Genomic DNA, 18,382 nt, shown 5'->3' with positions numbered 1-18,382 from the left:
AGGGAAATTGTATCTCTTTGAGGCGAGGAGAGGCCAGGCACCCTAACCCTAACCCAAACCCTTGACGTGAGTGACGTCAAGTTGGCCACCTTTAAGCCAGTCATATGACCTTTAAGCCACCCCTGGTCACATGATCGTCAAGCCACTCCCATCTGGTCAAAACCACACCCACAAAATAACCCACGCCCACCGTGTGGTAGTAAAAAAAATGGCAGCCCTTCACTGCTTACGCGCTAGGGATTCGAGCAGCCTTCTAATAAACAACCTCAGCATCTTTGCCATTGAGCCAACATGTCCCCTATATGGAAGAAAAAGAGAGGTTCAAAATGTCCACCCAATCAGTGCTTCATAGGAATCTTATATATTTATTGCCAGATAATTTTTAAAAAATGAATGCAAGCAACCACATCATTTGACATGATCTGTGGTTTAATTGAAGCATGGTTATTTCTCAAGGGCATTCATAATATTTTGATAGGAGAAAGACCACTGCAGTCTCTCAGCTCTCTTGACGTCACTTGGAAACCGTCTTTGGATTTAAACGCCCCAAGTGGATTTCTCAAGCTTCCTTCATGTGGTACCACCCCATCCTTAAGCATCTTGCTGGGACAATGAATGTAGATTCTGCAACAAATGTAGAATCTGTTAGCCGCAGCTGCGAATTGATGCCCGTGACAAAAACCCCTTAGCTTCCAAAATGCATCAGATTGTTGAAAATGACTCAGGTTTGTGGAAATGCAGTGGTTAGTCTGGGATACCAGACTTCAAACGTGCGAGAGATTTTATCTGAAACAAGAATTCTACAATTGCTACCAGACATAGCTTTCTCCATATGCTGATTAAATATTTTCCACAAGTGTTCATTTAGGTGTCGTTTCTCATTCTGCCTCTGTATGAAATCTGCAGAGTCAGCAAAGCCAAGCCATAAGAAATGGGACGGATAATATATGTGGGTATATGCATAATCTTTTATTCATACTTTTTGTCAAGTACCGTGTTTCCCCGAAAGTAAGACAGTGTCTTACTTTCTTTTTATCCCCAAAAGCCACACTATGTCTTACTTTCGGGGTATGTCTTATATTGGAAAACTCCCCACTGGCGACCTCCCTACCTCCCTTTTATTTTAAACATGTTTCTGACCTGCGGGATGGCTCCAGCTGCGGCTTCTGCTGCCACTTCCATGGATTACAATGGAGATTTCCAAGCTGGTTATCAGGAAATCGACGGCATCAATTTGGGTTACTTGCAGATTAACGGCACGAAGATTAGCGGCGCGCAAATTAGCGGCGCGCAGCTAGATGAGAGGGAGGCGGCAATACCCCCGTGTTTCCCCGAAAGTAAGACATATGTCTTACTTTCGGGGTACGGCTTATATTAGCCGACCCCCCTGAAACCCCCGATATGTCTTACAATCGGGGGTGTCTTACTATCGGGGAAACAGGGTAGTTTACACCTCCAATATACATGTATATTGGAGGTGGTGACCCTTCGAGAGCCGTATGCAACTGAATTTCATTTTAACGTAGGCCGATTAGTGTACAGTGGTCCCTCATTTTTCACGGGGGATGCGTTCCAAGGCCACCCGTGAAAAACGAATTTCCCTGAAGTAGAGGAAAGGTAGTTTTTAATGTATTTAACAAGTAGCAAGCAACAGATTCAAACTTAATATTAACTGCTCCAAACTTGACTGTAAAAAATATGACTTCAGCAACAGAGTTATCGAAGTGTGGAACTCATTACCGGACTCAGTAGTGTCAACCCCTAACCCCCAACATTTTCCCCTTAAACTATCCATGATTGACCTCTCCAGGTTCCTTAGAGGTCAGTAAGGGGTGTGCATAAGTGCACCAGTGTGCCTTCCGTCCCCTGTCCAATTGTCTCTCCTTATCTCATTTATCTTTTCTTCCTTTCAAATACGTTCACCTACACTTTTATATCTTTTCTTCCATTCTTTTCTTTATTTATATTATTACATATCTATTCTCTTCAATGTGTATTATGTATTGGACAAAATAAATAAATAAAATAAATAAATAAATAAATAAATAAATATTTAAAGCATTAAACAGTAATTCTATAATGTTTCTCAGCTGGAGCTACATGTGATATCTTACCAGTTTCTTTAATAGAGTACAGTAGTACAGTAGAAGCATTTTATGAATTTTTAATGGATTTGCAATTTTCAATGGATTTAATGCCCCCTTTGAAAACTCGTGAAGTAGCGAATCCGTGAAAGATGAACTGCAAAGTAGCGAGGGATTACTGTACATGTAAAGCAAGGGAGGATTCCCACAGGTCCCACAGAATCGGCCTTCTCCAGGTCCTGCCAGCTAGACAATGTCGCCTGGCGGGGCTTAGGGGAAGAGCCTTCTCTGTCGGGGGCCAGGCCCTCTGGAAGCAGCCCCCCACCCAAGATTTGTACTGCTCCCACCCTCCTTGCCTTCCATATGATTTTGTTAGACAATACATCATCATAAGAGGGGTTAATAAAAGGGTCATAATCAGGAGAAATATATCCTTGCAATTATTATTACAGTATTATTATTATTATTATTATTATTATTATTATTATTATTATTAATTAGATTTGTATGCCGCCCCTCTCCGAAGACTCGGAGCGGCTAACAACAATATAAAAAGACAATGTAAACAAATCTAATATTAAAAACAATCTAAAAAAACCCAATTTAAAAAACCACTCCTACATACAAGCATACCATGTATAAATTCTATAAGCCTAGGGGGAAAGAATATCTCAGTTCCCCCATGCCTGACGACAGAGGTGGGTTTTAAGGAGCTTGCAAAAGGCAAGGAGAGTGGGGGCAACTCTGATATCTGGGGGGAGCTGGTTCCAGAGGGTCGGGGCCGCTACAGAGAAGGCTCTTCTCCTGGGTCCCGCCAAACGACATTGCTTAGTCGATGGGACCCGGAGAAGGCCAACTCTGTGGGACGTAACCGGTCGCTGGGATTCGTGTGGCAGAAGGCGGTCCTGGAGATATTCTGGTCCAATGCCATGAAGGGCTTTATAGGTCATAACCAACACTTTGAATTGTGACCAGAAATTGATCGGCAACCAATGCAGACTGCGGAGTGTGTGTAATTGCTTATATGGGGCATAAACCTAATCCTGAGGCCATGTGGGAGGGTGGTTTGGTGTTGATTGTGTTTTATCTAAAGCATAGCTAAACGTCTCGGCTTAATGTTGTGTATGAAAGCTGCTATGTGTCTTTGGAAAGAAGCCGTGATGTGACTTTCTGAGTTTGCTTGAGTGCAGTGTATAGCCCAGCTATTTTAAGAGTTGGTGCTGGCAAGGTGGGATCTCCAATCCCTCCTCCCTCGATATGATTTATTAATTCAAAATAGTGGGGAGAAGAAAACATCTTCAACCCCCCGAGGCTGTTGAGAACATGTCCGTCTTTGCTTTGTGATGTTATGTCTGCAGTAAAGTCTTTCAAGCCAGCCAGGCAGGGTCTGCTAGTCTCCTCAGAGCTGGATTTATGGATGAGGTTTTGGAAACTTTTGCAAAGAGTTTGGATGCAACCCGTCCTTGGTCAAGTTACGTCTGGGGAAAACCCAGATTAGAATCAAGTTTGCAGACTGCTCGCTTTTGATAAGCACGCTTGAGGCGGGAGATGAGAAAGTCTGAGGTTCCGATGGACTCTGGAAAGGAATTGGCTTAGATAACAAAGATGGAATTGGCTGATTTTTGCAGAAACAGCTTCCCTTAACCTTGCAATCTAACAAGGCAAAGTTCTACTGTACATTTAGGCAAGAAAAACAAAACACACAGGTACATTGCTCAACAGGAGTAACTGTTGATCTTGGAGTCCTAGTGGACAACCATTTAAATATGAGCCAGCAGTGTGCAGCAGCTGCCAAAAAATAGTAGCCAATACAGTTCTAGGCTGCATTAACAGAGGGATAGAATCAAGATCACGTGAAGTGTTAATACCAGTGTTATAAAGCCTTGGTAAGGCCATACTTGGATTACTGCATTCAGGTTTGGTTGCCGTGATGCAGAAAGGATGTTGGGACTCCAGAAAAAGTGCAGAGAAGAGCGACAAAGATGATTAGAGGACTGGAGGCTGAAACATATGAACAACGGTTGCAAAAACTGGGTACAGGTAGTCCTCGGGTTACGTTGTCCCCGACGTACGACGCTTCATCGTTACGACGACCTGGGGCCAGCTTCGAAGCCACCGCTGCCGCCTCCATTCGGGCAAAGGGATCTCTGTGGTGGGCGGTGGCTTCGGAGACCCCGCGGAGATCCCCTCGCCCGAACAGAGGCAGCGGCGGCTTCAAGGGACCAACAGCCGGTCCTTCTCGGCGCTGCGTTGCTGTAGCCTCCGAGACTGACCACCACGGAGATCCCCTCGCCCGAACGGAGGCTGCTGCTGCCGCCGTATAAGTCAGAATATTCATGTAAATTGGAATATTCCGACTTAAACCAAACTCGGCTTACAACGGGCCGTGGGAACGGATCCCCGTCGTAAGTCGGAGACTACCTGTATGTCTAGTTTAATGTAAAGAAAGACCAGGGGGACATGATAGCAGTGTTCCAATATCTCAGGGGTTGCCACAAAGAAGAAGGAGTCATCCTATTCTCCAAAGCACCTGAGGGTAGAACAAGAAGCAATGGGTGGAAACTAAACAGGGAGAGAAGTAACTTAGAACTATGGAGAAATTTCCTGACAGTCACAAACGGTTGATCAGTGGAACAGCTTGCCTCCAAAAGTTGCGAATGCCCCAACACTGGAAGTTTTTAAGCAGATGTTGGATAGCCATCTGTCTGAAGTGATGTAGGGTTTCCTGACTAAGCAGGGGGTTGGACTAGAAGACCTCCAAGGTCCCTTCCAACTCTGTTGTTATTATTATTATCTTGGCCCATGATAAGAAGTACAATTTTCTCAGTCTTCTGAAACAGAAGTTTGAAAGCAAAAGTTGAGCAAGGATGTAGATATTCGTTTGAGCCAACTCGGTCAACACTACATTGCACAAATATTTCAGAAAGGCTCTTTTAATTATAACCATTGAAAAATCGAGGCTGGAACCCACTAGGGAGAAAAAAATAAATAAATACAAAATTCAATTACATGGGTAAAGCTTTTGTTTTGGGCACCAGTTTCGTGGGACTCTTTCAGTTCACATTTGTTCCAGAAATGAGCCACACCCTGGATTCAGCCAGTTGGAAAACAAAGAATTTTTTTTTCTTATTTTGCTTTGATCAGACGAGAAATCATTGAATTTAATAGTCAATGATTTTCTACTGTCAACATGTATTAGACACGAATTGTCTAATGCAGCCTTCCCACCCAATAACCCCAATGCCCTGAGCTATGACTCCCTCTAACTCCAGCCAGAGCTTTGGAAATTGGAGAGGATCGAGCCTTGAAAAGGCCCTTCGAGCAGTGTTCCCTCTATTTTTTTTTGGGGGGGGGGGCGGAAAAGTATAGTGTCTGAGTGGCAGTCCCTTCGGGACTGGACGGCACAGAAATATTAAATAAACAAACAAACAAACAAACAAACAAACAAAAAACCCACCCTGTTTTGCCTCAGAGAATTTCAAAATAAAATACTGTACTGTGTGTCTATAACAGTGAGCTCATAACAGGGCAACTCTATCAATATCAAAATGCCACTTAAATAGTTGAGATAGTTTCAAACTAGATTTTGATTTTCTTTCTCTCTTCCTTACTCCCATTCTTTTTCTTTCTCTTTTCCTTCCTCTCTTTTTTCTATCTGTTTCTCTCACTTCCTCTCTTTCTCTCTCTCCTTCCCTCTCACTCTTTCCCTCGGCTTCTGGGCAGGTTTGAAAAACTCTGAGTTGATGATGATTTTTAAGTGAGCGATTGCTCACTGCTCAGCTTAGAGGGAACTATGCCTTCGAGTAAACAAACAAACAAAAATAAAATGCTAGATGCTTAAATAGCAATAGCACTTAAACTTATCTACTGCTTCAAAGTGCTTTTCTGCCCTTGCCTGTATCCTTAAGATTTATATTAATATTGATTGTTTCCAGATTGTTTATTTGGCCCCTTTGATAATCATTAAGTGTTGTGCCTCATGATTCTTGACAAATGTATATTTTCGTTTACGTACACTGAGAGCATATGCACCAAAGACAAATTCCTTGTGTGTCCAATCACACTTGGCCAATAAAGAATTCTATTCTATTCTATTCTATTCTATTCTATTCTATTCTATTCTATTCCATTCCATTCCATTCCATTCCATTCCATTCCACTCCACTCTATGCGAGAAATAGAAAAATCCCTCTGCCCCTAGCTGCTGCAGTTTCAAATTAAGGAAATCCATTTGGGCAGCTCCATTTTTGCTACCGAAACGCCCCTCCCCTCCCCATCCAGGTATGAACCCAAAACTGACGGTCTCTCTGTCTCTAAAGTTTTGATCTGTGCCATGGCGAGGCAGTGGTTTAAATACAGTATTGCAAGCTAACTCTGGCCACAGCCAAGAGTTCGAATCTGACTAGGTCAAGGTTGACTTAGCCTTTCATCCTTTCAAGGTTGGTAAAATCCAGTAACATAAATTGCGTGGCCAGGCGCTGGTGGAAACTAATAGGACATACAGTACATCCTGTATGTAAATCACTGTTTGTAAGACAAACCTCTATGTACTGTATTTTGCTCCTGAGTTGTCTCAAAATAGTAGTCACGCTGTGCACACTTTGACAACTTTGCCATCACATTCCTGCTCCAGTAATGGTCTCCATACTCATGAATGGGAGCTTCCCCAACCAATGTTTGTTTGCCTTTGATGTCTGCTCCATCAGGCGCCAAAGAGACTTTTGATCTAAAACTGATTGAAACCAAAAGGTCTCTCAAGGTTAAGATTGGGTGTGAATTCTGCAGGATCCAAAGTGGTGGAACAATAGTGGGAATTGCACAACAGTTCACAACAGAATTCATATCCTGTTGTTCCTCCACTTTGGATTTTCTCTGGGCACCTAAAACAGCATCATACTCAACTCCTTCACGAGGTCACGGTTGAAAAGAAGATGTTTCCTGCTCTTTAAAGAAATGTAGATACCTCCTCTTGAAAGTTACCCATTGATATGTTTAATTTTTCCATGAGTTTGTTCATTATTGTTACGTTTTGTTTTTCAGGCGGTGACTGGGAAAAGTTTCGGAAGCAAGGGGTTTCGTGCTGCTTTAGAAAATGGGATCCTTCTCTGCGAGTAAGTATTCTGAGCGGAAAAAGGCCAGGATTTCTTTGGGAAAAGCCCCTACCGTTGAACTAATACTATTGTCAATTCCTCTAAATAATAATAATAATAATAATAATAATAATAATAATTATTATTATTATTATTATTATTATTATTATTATTAATTGGATTTTTATGCCGCCCCTCTCCGTAGACTCGGGGCGGCTAACAACAATGATAAAAACAGCATGTGACAATCCAATAATAAAACAACTAAAAACCCTTATTATAAAACCAAACATACACACAGACATACCATGCATAACTTGTAAATGTTGCTGCGGAAGCAATTCTGCCTTTCTGAGGATGAGACTTTTCAGGGTGTTTTGGTCTCCTATAAATAGGTTTATAAGGGATGCAGGGGCTCAATGGCTTGTTGATCATTTTTATAGACCTTTATTACAGTCAAAGACCATCAATATAATATTAATAATAATTTAAAAAAACCCAGAAAAACAGAACATCCAAGAACCGTTTCAGATTCTTAGAATCTAGACATTTTAGTATCTCTTTGATCATACTAGCAGATTCTTGGGTGATAAATGTAGTCCTTGACTTACAACAGTTCGTTGACCATCCAAAGTTGGTCGTCACCCAAGTCAACATAGCCATGCTAGGCGTTGAGGTTCTTGGACATCTGGACACAATTCATGACTTTTGGCTGAGCAACCAAACTTGACCCATTGTAAATATACAAGACATGTACATATCTCGCTATGAAGGCTCACATTTGCGACGAATCACCACTGCTGCTGAAGATCAACAGTTCAAATCCCTAGCACCGCATAACGGAGTGAGCTCCTGTTACTTGTCCCAGCTTCTGCCAACCCAGCAGTTCCAAAGCATGTAAAAAAATGCAAGTAGAACAGTGGTTCTCAACCTTTCTAATGCTGCAACCCCTTAATACAGTTCCTCAGGTTGTGGTGACCCCCAACCATAAGTCGCGCGCCGATTCTCCCAACAGAGCTTTAAGCTGATTGGCAGGAAATTCAGAGGGACACCCCACTGTAAACGCCTGATTGGTCGGATTGTAAAAATATGTTCCAAGGCGCCAGAATAGAAGCTTTTTCCTAACACTAGAGACAGGGATGAATAGCACATCTGTGCGAGGAGAATTTTTACCTTTACCTAAATGGGTTTATACTCTACTGTGTATGGCTATATGCACGTGGGGTTCCCACTTATCAGCCGTTACCAGTATGCAAATGAAGTATCCTCTAGAGCTGGCCACAAGAGATATGCATGATTTCAATATGGGTTTTAAATTATCTTTTTAAATTGTTCCTTGAGATGTTGTCTTTTTTGTTTGTAAGCTGCCCAGAGTCCTTAGGGAGTTGAGCTACATATGAATTAAACAAACAAATGAACGAACAAACAAACAAATAAATAAATTAGGTGATTTCCCCCCAAGATATGAAGTCTCGTTTGAAACTGGGAGAACTTGGTCATAATGAGTAACTATAAAAAGTATTTTCCCTACATAACCCAGGGAAAGCTGAAACATGACTCCATCGCCTTAACTTCCCCTCTGAAAAAAAGAATACAGTGTTCCCTCGATTTTTGCAGGGGATGCGTTCCGAGACCGCCCGCGAAAGTCGAATTTCTGCGAAGTAGAGATGCGGAAGTAAAACACCATTTTTGGCTATGGACAGTATCACAAGCCTTCCCTTAACACTTTAAACCCCTAAATTACCATTTCCCATTCCCTTAACAACCATTTACTCACCATTATTGCTGGTAATCACCATTGAATAAGACACTTAGTGATCCTGATATTTATAAACATAATTATTTATTAACAATAATTATTTTTTTTGTTATTTATTTGTAAAAATTATTAGATGATGTATGACATTATCAGGCGGGAAAAACCGTGGTATAGAGAAAAAACTGCAAAGAATTTTTAATTAATATTTTTTGAAAAACCATGGTATAGGCTATTCGTGAAGTTTGAACCCACGAAAATCGAGGGAACACTGTAGAAGCTTTTTCCTAACACTAGAGACAGGAATGAATAGCACATATGTGCAAGGATAATTTTTACCTTTACTTAAACAGGTTTATACTCTACTGTGTATGGCTATATTCAGGCGGGGTTCCCACTTACCAGCCCTTACTGGTATGCTATTCCAGACTTTCATGTGCGCAAGCGAAATCTCACACTGGGATGCTCTTGCGTGTGAGATTTTGCCTATTTTGGGTGATTTCTTTGCTTCCGTGCATGCAAAGCTCACTTAACGATGGTCCTGTTTAGCGACAGACACTTGGGGCTCAATTATGGTTACAAGCAGTAGTGGGTTTCTACCGGTACAGATAATTGCATGCAGCCTTGTGTCTCCAGCATGTGTGTGTGTGTCCGAGTGAGAATTTTATTTTGCGCACGCGCGGAAGTAAAAAATTGCCGGAATCACACACACATGCGCAGAAGCAAAATCTCACTTGGAAAAGCGCACACAGGCCGAGACACAAAGCTGTGCACAACCATCCATACCAGCAGTAATGGGCAGCCAAAATTTTTACTGCCACACTGTGGGTGTGGCAGTCATGTGACTGGGTAGGAGTGGTTTGCCGGCCATGTGATCAGGTGGGAGTGGCTTGAATGATCATCATCATTCAAGTGAACTGTTAAATCCTCGACTTAACAACCTTACCAGGGTCGTTCACTGGAGTGACAATTTGTTTCACGTTTCCCATGCTCTCCTTCCTGGGTCACCCCCCCACTGCCTGAGGCAGGGTAGCTAGGCGAACGGGTGCTGCCAGAAGTATAAATGCTGCCAGCGCCGCTTCCACCCACGCCTAGCAGGAGATAGGGAAGCTCATCCAAGGCCAGGAAGGAGGAAAGAGGAAAAAAGCAAGGAGCGCAGACGCAGCAGCAATAGCAGGGGGGGAAAAGGAGAGCCGACCAGGAAGTGACAGCCGACGATCAGCTGGAGCTGCGCACTTATCTTCATTTCCGCTGGTGGAACTGCATTCCACCCTGTCCTGCCTGCTGTCCACCCCTGCATACTAGTAGGAACCCACTACTGGTCATAAGCCAAGGACTATGCGTATTGTCACCCTATTGTAGGATTAAGAATGTGCTTTTTTACAATGTTATCCTCCCCAAAAAATATTTGTGTAGAAAAGGGTTAAAAATATGGTTTTTCTCCCAGGCTTTGGGATAGAGTGGTTGGGGAGTTGCTATGATTTCGGGGTTTTATTGGGAGTGTATAATCTTCTGGTTGAGACTTTTTCTAAATACGGTATGCTGTGGTTGTCTTTTAATTGTAAGCTGTCCAGATTGGTTAAAGAGTCAGGCGGTCTCGCAATTGAATTAAATTAGCAAACTTATTTGAAGAGGAAACAGTGAGAGGGGGAAAAAAAACTTTGGGCTGGGAAGGGGAATGTGGGAAAGAGCCCAATTGGATCTCCTAAAAGTAGCCATTCCCACCCTCACACACCGGATTCCCTACTGGGCTTCTGGACTGGCTGATCCAAATCACTGCAATATTAAGTGTCATTTTTAAGCATCCTTTATTATTTTTCAACGGGGTTTTGTCGTCTTTCCAATATTGGGCATAAGCAATTCTTGCTACTGTGATGATATGTAAACATAGATATTGTATGTCCTTTGGTTGTTTTTTTCCCTTGTTATTCCTAGTAGAAAGAATTTCAGGATGTTTTCTGTTTGTTTCTCTGTAATCTGTTGTAAATAATCATGAATCATTTTTTCCAGTACTTTTTTTGCTTTGGGACACAACCACCACATGCATCCTTTAGATAATGGTAGGGTAGGGTAGGGTAGGGTAGAGTAGAGTAGAGTAGAGTAGAGTAGAGTAGAAATAAAATAGAATAGAATAGAATAGAATATTTATTTTTTATATATATTTATTTTGCCCAATACATAATGAGGGTTTTAGTGGGTATATATCTATATACACATAGTAAAATACATGATGAAGTTTATAGAGGAGATACTCATAGTAAAATATATCTAAGAAATAATAGAAAAGAAGGTATAGTAATAGAACATATCAATGAAAGAATAGAAGAAGAGATATAGGAATAGAAGAAAGGAATAGGAGATATAGATGAGCAATAGGACAGGGGACGAAAGGCACTCTAGTGCACTTGTACTCGCCCCTTACTGACCTCTTAGGAATCTGGATAGGTCAACCGTAGATAATCTAAGGGTAAAGTGTTGGGGGTTTGGGGATGACACTATGGAGTCCTGTAATGAGTTCCACGCTTCGACAACTCCGTTACTGAAGTCATATTTTTTACAGTCAAGTTTGGAGCGGTTAAATCTGTTGTGTGTTGTTGTGGTTGAAGCTGAAGTAGTCACCGACAGGCAGGACGTTGCAGCATATGATCTTGTGGGCAAAACTTAGATCATGTTTAAGGCATCTTAGTTCTAAACTTTCTAGGCCCAGGATTGAAAGTCTAGTCTCGTAGGGCATTATACAGGCTATATAACTCCATGGATCTAGTGGTCTCATGTATGACAGCTAGACTCATGAAAAAAGAAAAAGGGCCCAGCAGGCAGTTTGTACAGTAAGCAGTACTGAATAGAATAGAATAGAATTATTAATCGGCCAAGTGTGATTGCACACACTAGGAATTTACCTCCAGTGCATAAGTTCTCATTATACATACAAACATACAGGGTTGATAGAAAAACATAAGCTCCCAGTGTACATACAAACCACAAAGTGATAAACCATTAATCATAAGAGACAATCATACATCATAAGAGACAAACAACAAAGGGAGAAATCACAAGATGCCAATAGGAGAAGGTAACAGGAAAGATGAGAAGGATAATAGCAACAAAGCCCTACTACATGGATAAATATCCTTAGGCTAAAAATAAATAGGTAAAGGCCAAAAATAAATATCATAAAGCAACTAAGAAAACATGTTCAAAGATAATAATATAGGCAGTAAATAGGTCCCTTCACACCTTTGGGGCCCTGAACACAGAACAAGCTTCTTCAAGGGGTTATAAGTGGCCAACATGTTTGTTTGTTTGTTTGTTTGTTTGTTTGTTTGTTTGTTCGTTCGTTCGTTCGTTCATTCATTCAATTTTTATGCCACCCTTCTCCTTAGACTCAGGGCGGCTTACAACATGTTAGCAATAGCACTTCTTAATAGACCCAGGCTATTGCCCCCACAATCCGGGTCCTCATTTTACCCACCTCGGAAGGATGGAAGGCTGAGTCAACCTTGAGCCGGTGATGAGATTTGAACCGCTAACCTTCAGATCTACAGTCAGCTTCAGTGGCCTGCAGTACAGTGCTCTACCTGCTGCGCCACCCCGGCTCTATATTGAAGGTCATCCTGAACTAGAGAAGGCCTGTCTTCCTTTTAGCAAATATCCTAATTTTAACAACGACATTAAAGTAGCTTTTATTGTTTCTGGCATGCAGTGAAATGTGAGAATATACAATGTTTGGCAGATGGAGATCTCCGTCCGAAGCTTCATTTTATGTTAACGAACACCCACTTGCAAGCAAAATGCATTCTGGTTTGGATGCTACCCTTTAAAATGAAATTTAAAAGAAGGAACGAGGAAAAAAGAATGAGCTTTCTGAGAAGATGTATTACACTGGCGGTCTTCTGGTCCAATCTCCAAGCAGGAGACCCTACATCACTCTGGCCATCCACTCTATTCTTGAAAAGTCCAGGGATGGAGAACCCACGACTTCTGAATCAGCGTGTGTCTAAATTCTAGATTTTAATATTCTTGGGGTTTTTCCCCACTCGGTTATGTCAGATTCCCAGAGATTGCCTGGACATGTCCCTGCACTTTTTTTGACAATATTTTTCTTTTTTAAAAAAATATTTTTTATTATTTTTCAAAAGACAGACAAGAACAAACAACATTAAACATTTAAGGAGCTACCATTGCTCCGCTTGTCATAGAAGTCTAACTAATACAGAAAAAAGAAACCTAACCATAATCAGATCAATACAGAAATATCACACATGCACAATATATTATTGTTACGTTTAACTCTATATTCTTTATGTTAATTAAGTTTCTTATCTATAAAATATCAAATACTTATTCAAAAATAAAATATAGAAAATAACACTTCTAACTTTATTATTATTATTATTATTTATTCGATTTGTATGCCGCCCCTCTCCGAAGACTCGGGGCGGCTCACAACATGTAACAACATACTATAAAGGAAAAAAAAACAAAACTCTATTTATATTGTTTTTAAACTATTACACTCTATCTATAAACCTTCAAAATAATTAGTTCAAATAATTATAAATTCTTACTTATTTGATTTTTAATACTATTTTTAAAATTCCACCATTCATATACTTTATCCCATATTTTATAAAATTCTGTTTCAACTTGATTATTCAAACGTTTTGTCATCATGTCTAGTTCTGCACATTCCATAATTTTTTAAAATACCTCTACATCTTTTGGTATTTCCTTTTCTTTCCACTTCTGTGCAAATGTAATTCTTGCCGCAACCAATATATGTATTATTAAATAGTAAATTTCTTTTTTATACTTCGTATTTGAAATACCCAATAGGAAAAATTCAGAAGATTTTTTAATCTTCTCCTTTGTTGTTTATCCATTTCTCTACTTTATTCCAATATTTCTTAGCTTCAGAACATGTCCACCATGCATGGTAATATGTACCAATTTCTTTTTTTCTTGACAATATTTTTCATCGAGGCTTTGTCATTGCCTCCTGACTTTGGAATGATTTGAATCTTTATTTTTATTACATGAAGTGGGTGGGGAGGAAAATAAAAAACGAGCATGATTTGTTTTATTATTCTTTGATGGGGCACCTTTCCAAAGCCCCAGAAGGCATGGCAAGAAGCAATGCATGGACACTAATCAAGGAAAAAAGCAACCTGGAATTAAGGAGATAGTTCCTAACAAGTGTTGTGGTTAGCTCTGGCCCTGCTCCTGCCCCAAGGACTGTGGATGTGGGGGAGACATCCACATGCTGCAGGCCTGTTTTGCCCCCGGTGGAATCTGCTGATGAAGGCTCCTCTGACCAAGAAGACATGAGTGACAGGGAGGAGGAGAGTGTGGCAGACAGCTCAGAAGGAGATCAGTTATCTAGCTCCTCCTTGGATTCGGAACAAGAGTTAATGATACAGCCACGCACGAGGAGAGCGATGCATAGGCAGCAACAACTGAGAGATTATTATCAAAGAAAATGAGGCCACCTGTGGTTGGGTGGGGCTGTGGTGATTAGTGAGGCTATAAAGAGCAGCCTGTAGGTTTGGCCATTGTGGAGGATTATCTGATTGTTGTGTTTCGTGACTGCTTTACTGACTTTGACCTTTTGTGTGCTGATTTTTCCCCGCTTTGAAACTAAACCAGAGCAAAGTGTGTTTCACTTTGTGAAAGAAGACGGACTGTGAATTGCCTCACAGCTGCAAGCTAAGTATTACTGAACTGATAAGGGACTTGTACAAATTACCAGTTTGTTTGGAGACCAGGGCTCTTTGCTATACCAAAAGAGGCCTTAGTTTAGGTGAATTTTCATTATAAAGAACATTGTTTTGAATTTTCAAACGTGTGTGTGTCTGAAATTTGTACCTGTGCATTTTTGGGAGGATTTTACCAGAGAGCCAGACAGAACAACAAGTAAAGATAATTCACCAGTGGAGCAGCTTGCCTTCAGAGGTTATGGGTGCTTTATCACTGGAGGTCTTTAAGAAGAGACTGAGCAGCCACTTGTCTGAAATGGTTATAGGCCCATGACGGCGAAACAAGACCGACACAGACTTCAGAGGATAATCAGCACTGCAGAAAAAACAATTACTGCCAACCTGCCTTCCATTGAGGACCTGTATACTGCATGAGTCAAAAAGAGGGCGGTGAAAATATTTACTGACCCCTCTCATCCTGGACACAAACTGTTTCAACTCCTACCCTCAAAATGTCGCTACAGAGCACTGTACACCAAGACAACTAGACACAAGAACAGTTTTTCCCCGAACGCCATCGCTCTACTAAACAAATAATTCCCTCAACACTGTCAAACTTTTTACTTAGTCTGCATTCTATTTCTACTACTTTTTTCTCATTATTCCTTTCATCCTTTTCCTCCCACTTAGGACTGTATGACTGTAACTTGTTGCTTGTATCCTAAGATTTTTATTAATATTGATTGTTTCTTCATTGCTTATTTGACCTCTGTGACAATCGTTAAGTGTTGTGTCTCATGATTCTTGACAAATCTATATTTTCTTTTATGTACACTGAGAGCATCTGCACCAAAACAAATTCCTTGTGTGTCCAATCACACTTGGCCAATAAAGAATTTTATTCTTTATTCTCTATTCTATGGAACATGTGCCACAGGTGGCACATGGAGCCACATCGGAGGGTACGTGAGACTTTGCGTGCCCTGACCAGCTGATTTTTGGCCTTTGGAAAGACCATTTCATCCTCCGGATGCTTCAAGGAAGTTTCCCTGAAGCCCCGGAGGCAAAAAAATTGCTCAACGGACAAAGCAGAAGTTTTGAAAAACACACTTCCGGTTTGCCGTTGTGCTGTTTTTTGCACTCCCGTGGGTTCAGGGAAGCTTCCTGGAACCCTCCAGAGTGCAAAAAACCCCAGCACAATGGCAAAACGGATGTGTGTTTTCCTGAACTTCCGATTTGCCCGTTTTGGCATTTTTTTTCATGTACCAGGCCGCTGCGCATGAGTGGGGGGCAGTGCAAGGGGGTGCACATGTGTCTGGGGGGAGGGAAAGGGTGTGGGCATGTGCACGCATGCTAGTGCGGCACGCAGAAACACACACACCTTTTGGCTTGTGGACCAAAAAAGGTTTGCCATCACTGGTATAGGGTTTCCTGCAATTGAACTAGAACAGTGTTTCCCAACCTTGACAACTTGAAGATATTTGGACTTCAACTCCCAGAATTCCCCAGCCAGCCTTCATGATTAAAATGGCCATTCACAAAATGATCACTTACTCAGAGGCAACAATTTAAAGTGTTACTTGCCACTTTAAGTGAACATCCCATAATGCTCCATTCCACATAACAGTGTTAACCCTCCTTCCTGCAGACCACCAAACAAAATCAAGGTTTCTGGCAAAACATTAGGTTTCAAGCATTATTCAAGTTTTATTTTCTAGAGCAAGGGTCCCCAAACTTGGCAACTATAAGACTTGTGAATTTCAACTCCCAGAATTCTCCAGCCAGCTATGAAGACCTCTGTTCTAGAGAATACTGTACTAAGGAGTGGGAGGCAGAAATCCAGATCACATAGAATTATCTCCTTTTATTTTTCCTAGACACTTTTGTTTGTAGCAGAATCGCTGGCTTTGGGGTTTTAAACGCTTTCCGGAAGAACGCAGAGGCTGCCCAAAGAAGACACCCTGCATTTTCTTCCAACATCTTTCGGTGCAAATTGGGTGCTCTGGGGTGGAGCTCCATTTTCGCTACCCCACTGTGTTCCCCCCTGTCCGAGCAGCAGCCCACCCTCTGGTTGGAAGCGATGTTGTTTAATTCACTTTTAGTTGATCCCGGTGCTTTGGACATGGAATCAACCAGCAACCTTGCTTAATGCAGAGCATCCCAATTCCCTCTCCTGTACTTAATGTCAGTGGATCTGATTCATATCTGCTCTTTACTTGACAGCTGGGAAATAAATCATCACCAATAAATGTTTCATCTAATAGAAATGCTCTCCAGTAGACCAGCCGTAATAAGTCACTGGTCATTAAATAAAAGTGTTTATCCGCAATTATCAGCAGAGCAGGAGTCAAAAATGGACTGAGCTGTGTCTCAATAAAAATCTATTTTTAGGAGAAGTTGGGGCCTCTTCAAAGACAGTCTTCTGGGAATCTGACCTAGTGGTGATTTCTTCTAAGGATTTTTGAAAATCTGAGTCAAACTAGGGAATAAATGAAAATATTTTTCCTGTTTAAGCAGGAGGTTGGACTTGATGACCTGAAAGGTCCCTTTCAACTCTAATAATAAATAAATAAATAAAATACATTTAAAAAATGAGTTTGAGGCACCTTGGAGTAGGGTGCTTAGCTTTTCTGCTGTACACACTGTGGGATCTTAACTCACACCGCAGCGTTGATTGCGTCCTGCTTTTCAAAAATAACTGATAAATCTAATAACTTTTGGGTATTATAAAGAGAAATTGTATCTTTAATCCAGCAGGAAATCTAATTGTGTTCCAAGAAACTCAATGAGTTTTATCAGAAATTTATTCCACAACAAAAGAGGGTTTAAAAGATTTGGGATTGTTGATTCATACATAGTGATACTGAGACCAGCTGAAGGTTTGGCAAGAATTTAGGATGAATTATTTTGCTTAAACAGAACAAGAGTTTCCTTGAAAGCAAAGGAAAACAACAACAACAAAAACAATATTTCAGATATTAAATGAAGCATTTAGCATCTTTCATTAATATAATGTATTTATTTTCCAATGCTTAACAATATTTTGCTTTAATATAGATCAGGTATATTAATCTATGCAAAAGCTGAATCAAAAGGCCTCTACGGGCATGAAATGTTCTGCCAGATGTTGGGCAGATGTGTCGGCACCGTTGTTGCGGCATTTGTAGCTCTGGCTTTGCAGAGCGCTCACTTCTCTTCTGCTATGAAATACACACACACACATACACACACACACATATAAAGTAGTACCTCTACCTACGAGCTTAATTCGTTCCGTAACCAGGTTCCTAAGTAGAAAAGTTTGTAAGAAGAAGCAATTTTTCCTATAGGAATTAATGTAAAATCAAATAATGTGTGCGATTGTGGAAACCGCAGGGAGGATGGAGGCCCTGTTTCATCCCAGGAGATTCCTAGAGAGGCCCCATGGAGGCCTCTCCCCACCTTCTCTGGCCCTGTTTCCTCCCACAGGCCCCACAGAGGCTTCTCCCCACCTTTTCCGGCCCTGTTTCCTTCCAGGAGATTCCTGGAGAGCCCCATGGAGGCTTCTCCCTGCCTTTTCTGGTTACATTTTCAGAGGCTCAGGTTTATAAGTGGAAAATGGTTCTTGAGAAGAGGCAAAAAAATCGAACACCCGGTTCTTATCTAAAAAAGTTTGTAAGTTAGGTAGAGGTACCACTGTATACCGGATCAAATCCCAGTAAGGAAGGGTGTGGCTAGCTGATGAGGCCGGAACAAGGCCGAAATGGGACCATCCTA

General features: G+C 41.2%; 1 protein-coding gene across 8 annotated transcripts in view; it reads left to right on the top strand.

The window, feature by feature from the left end:
- The window catches only part of LMO7 (LIM domain 7), a 221,647-nt gene that overhangs the window by 74,437 nt on the left and 128,828 nt on the right, over positions 1-18,382 (top strand). For all 8 annotated transcript variants that reach the window (XM_070751347.1, XM_070751345.1, XM_070751344.1 and 5 more), the window contains exon 2: positions 7,125-7,195. In XM_070751347.1, the coding sequence (XP_070607448.1) occupies positions 7,125-7,195 (71 nt within the window). The remainder of the gene's footprint in view (positions 1-7,124; positions 7,196-18,382) is intronic.

Source organism: Erythrolamprus reginae, chromosome 4 (genome assembly GCF_031021105.1).
Source record: "Erythrolamprus reginae isolate rEryReg1 chromosome 4, rEryReg1.hap1, whole genome shotgun sequence".
Lineage (NCBI taxonomy): Eukaryota > Metazoa > Chordata > Lepidosauria > Squamata > Dipsadidae > Erythrolamprus > Erythrolamprus reginae.
Note: the sequence above shows the minus strand (reverse complement) of the source record. Positions and strands in the feature narration are given on the sequence as shown.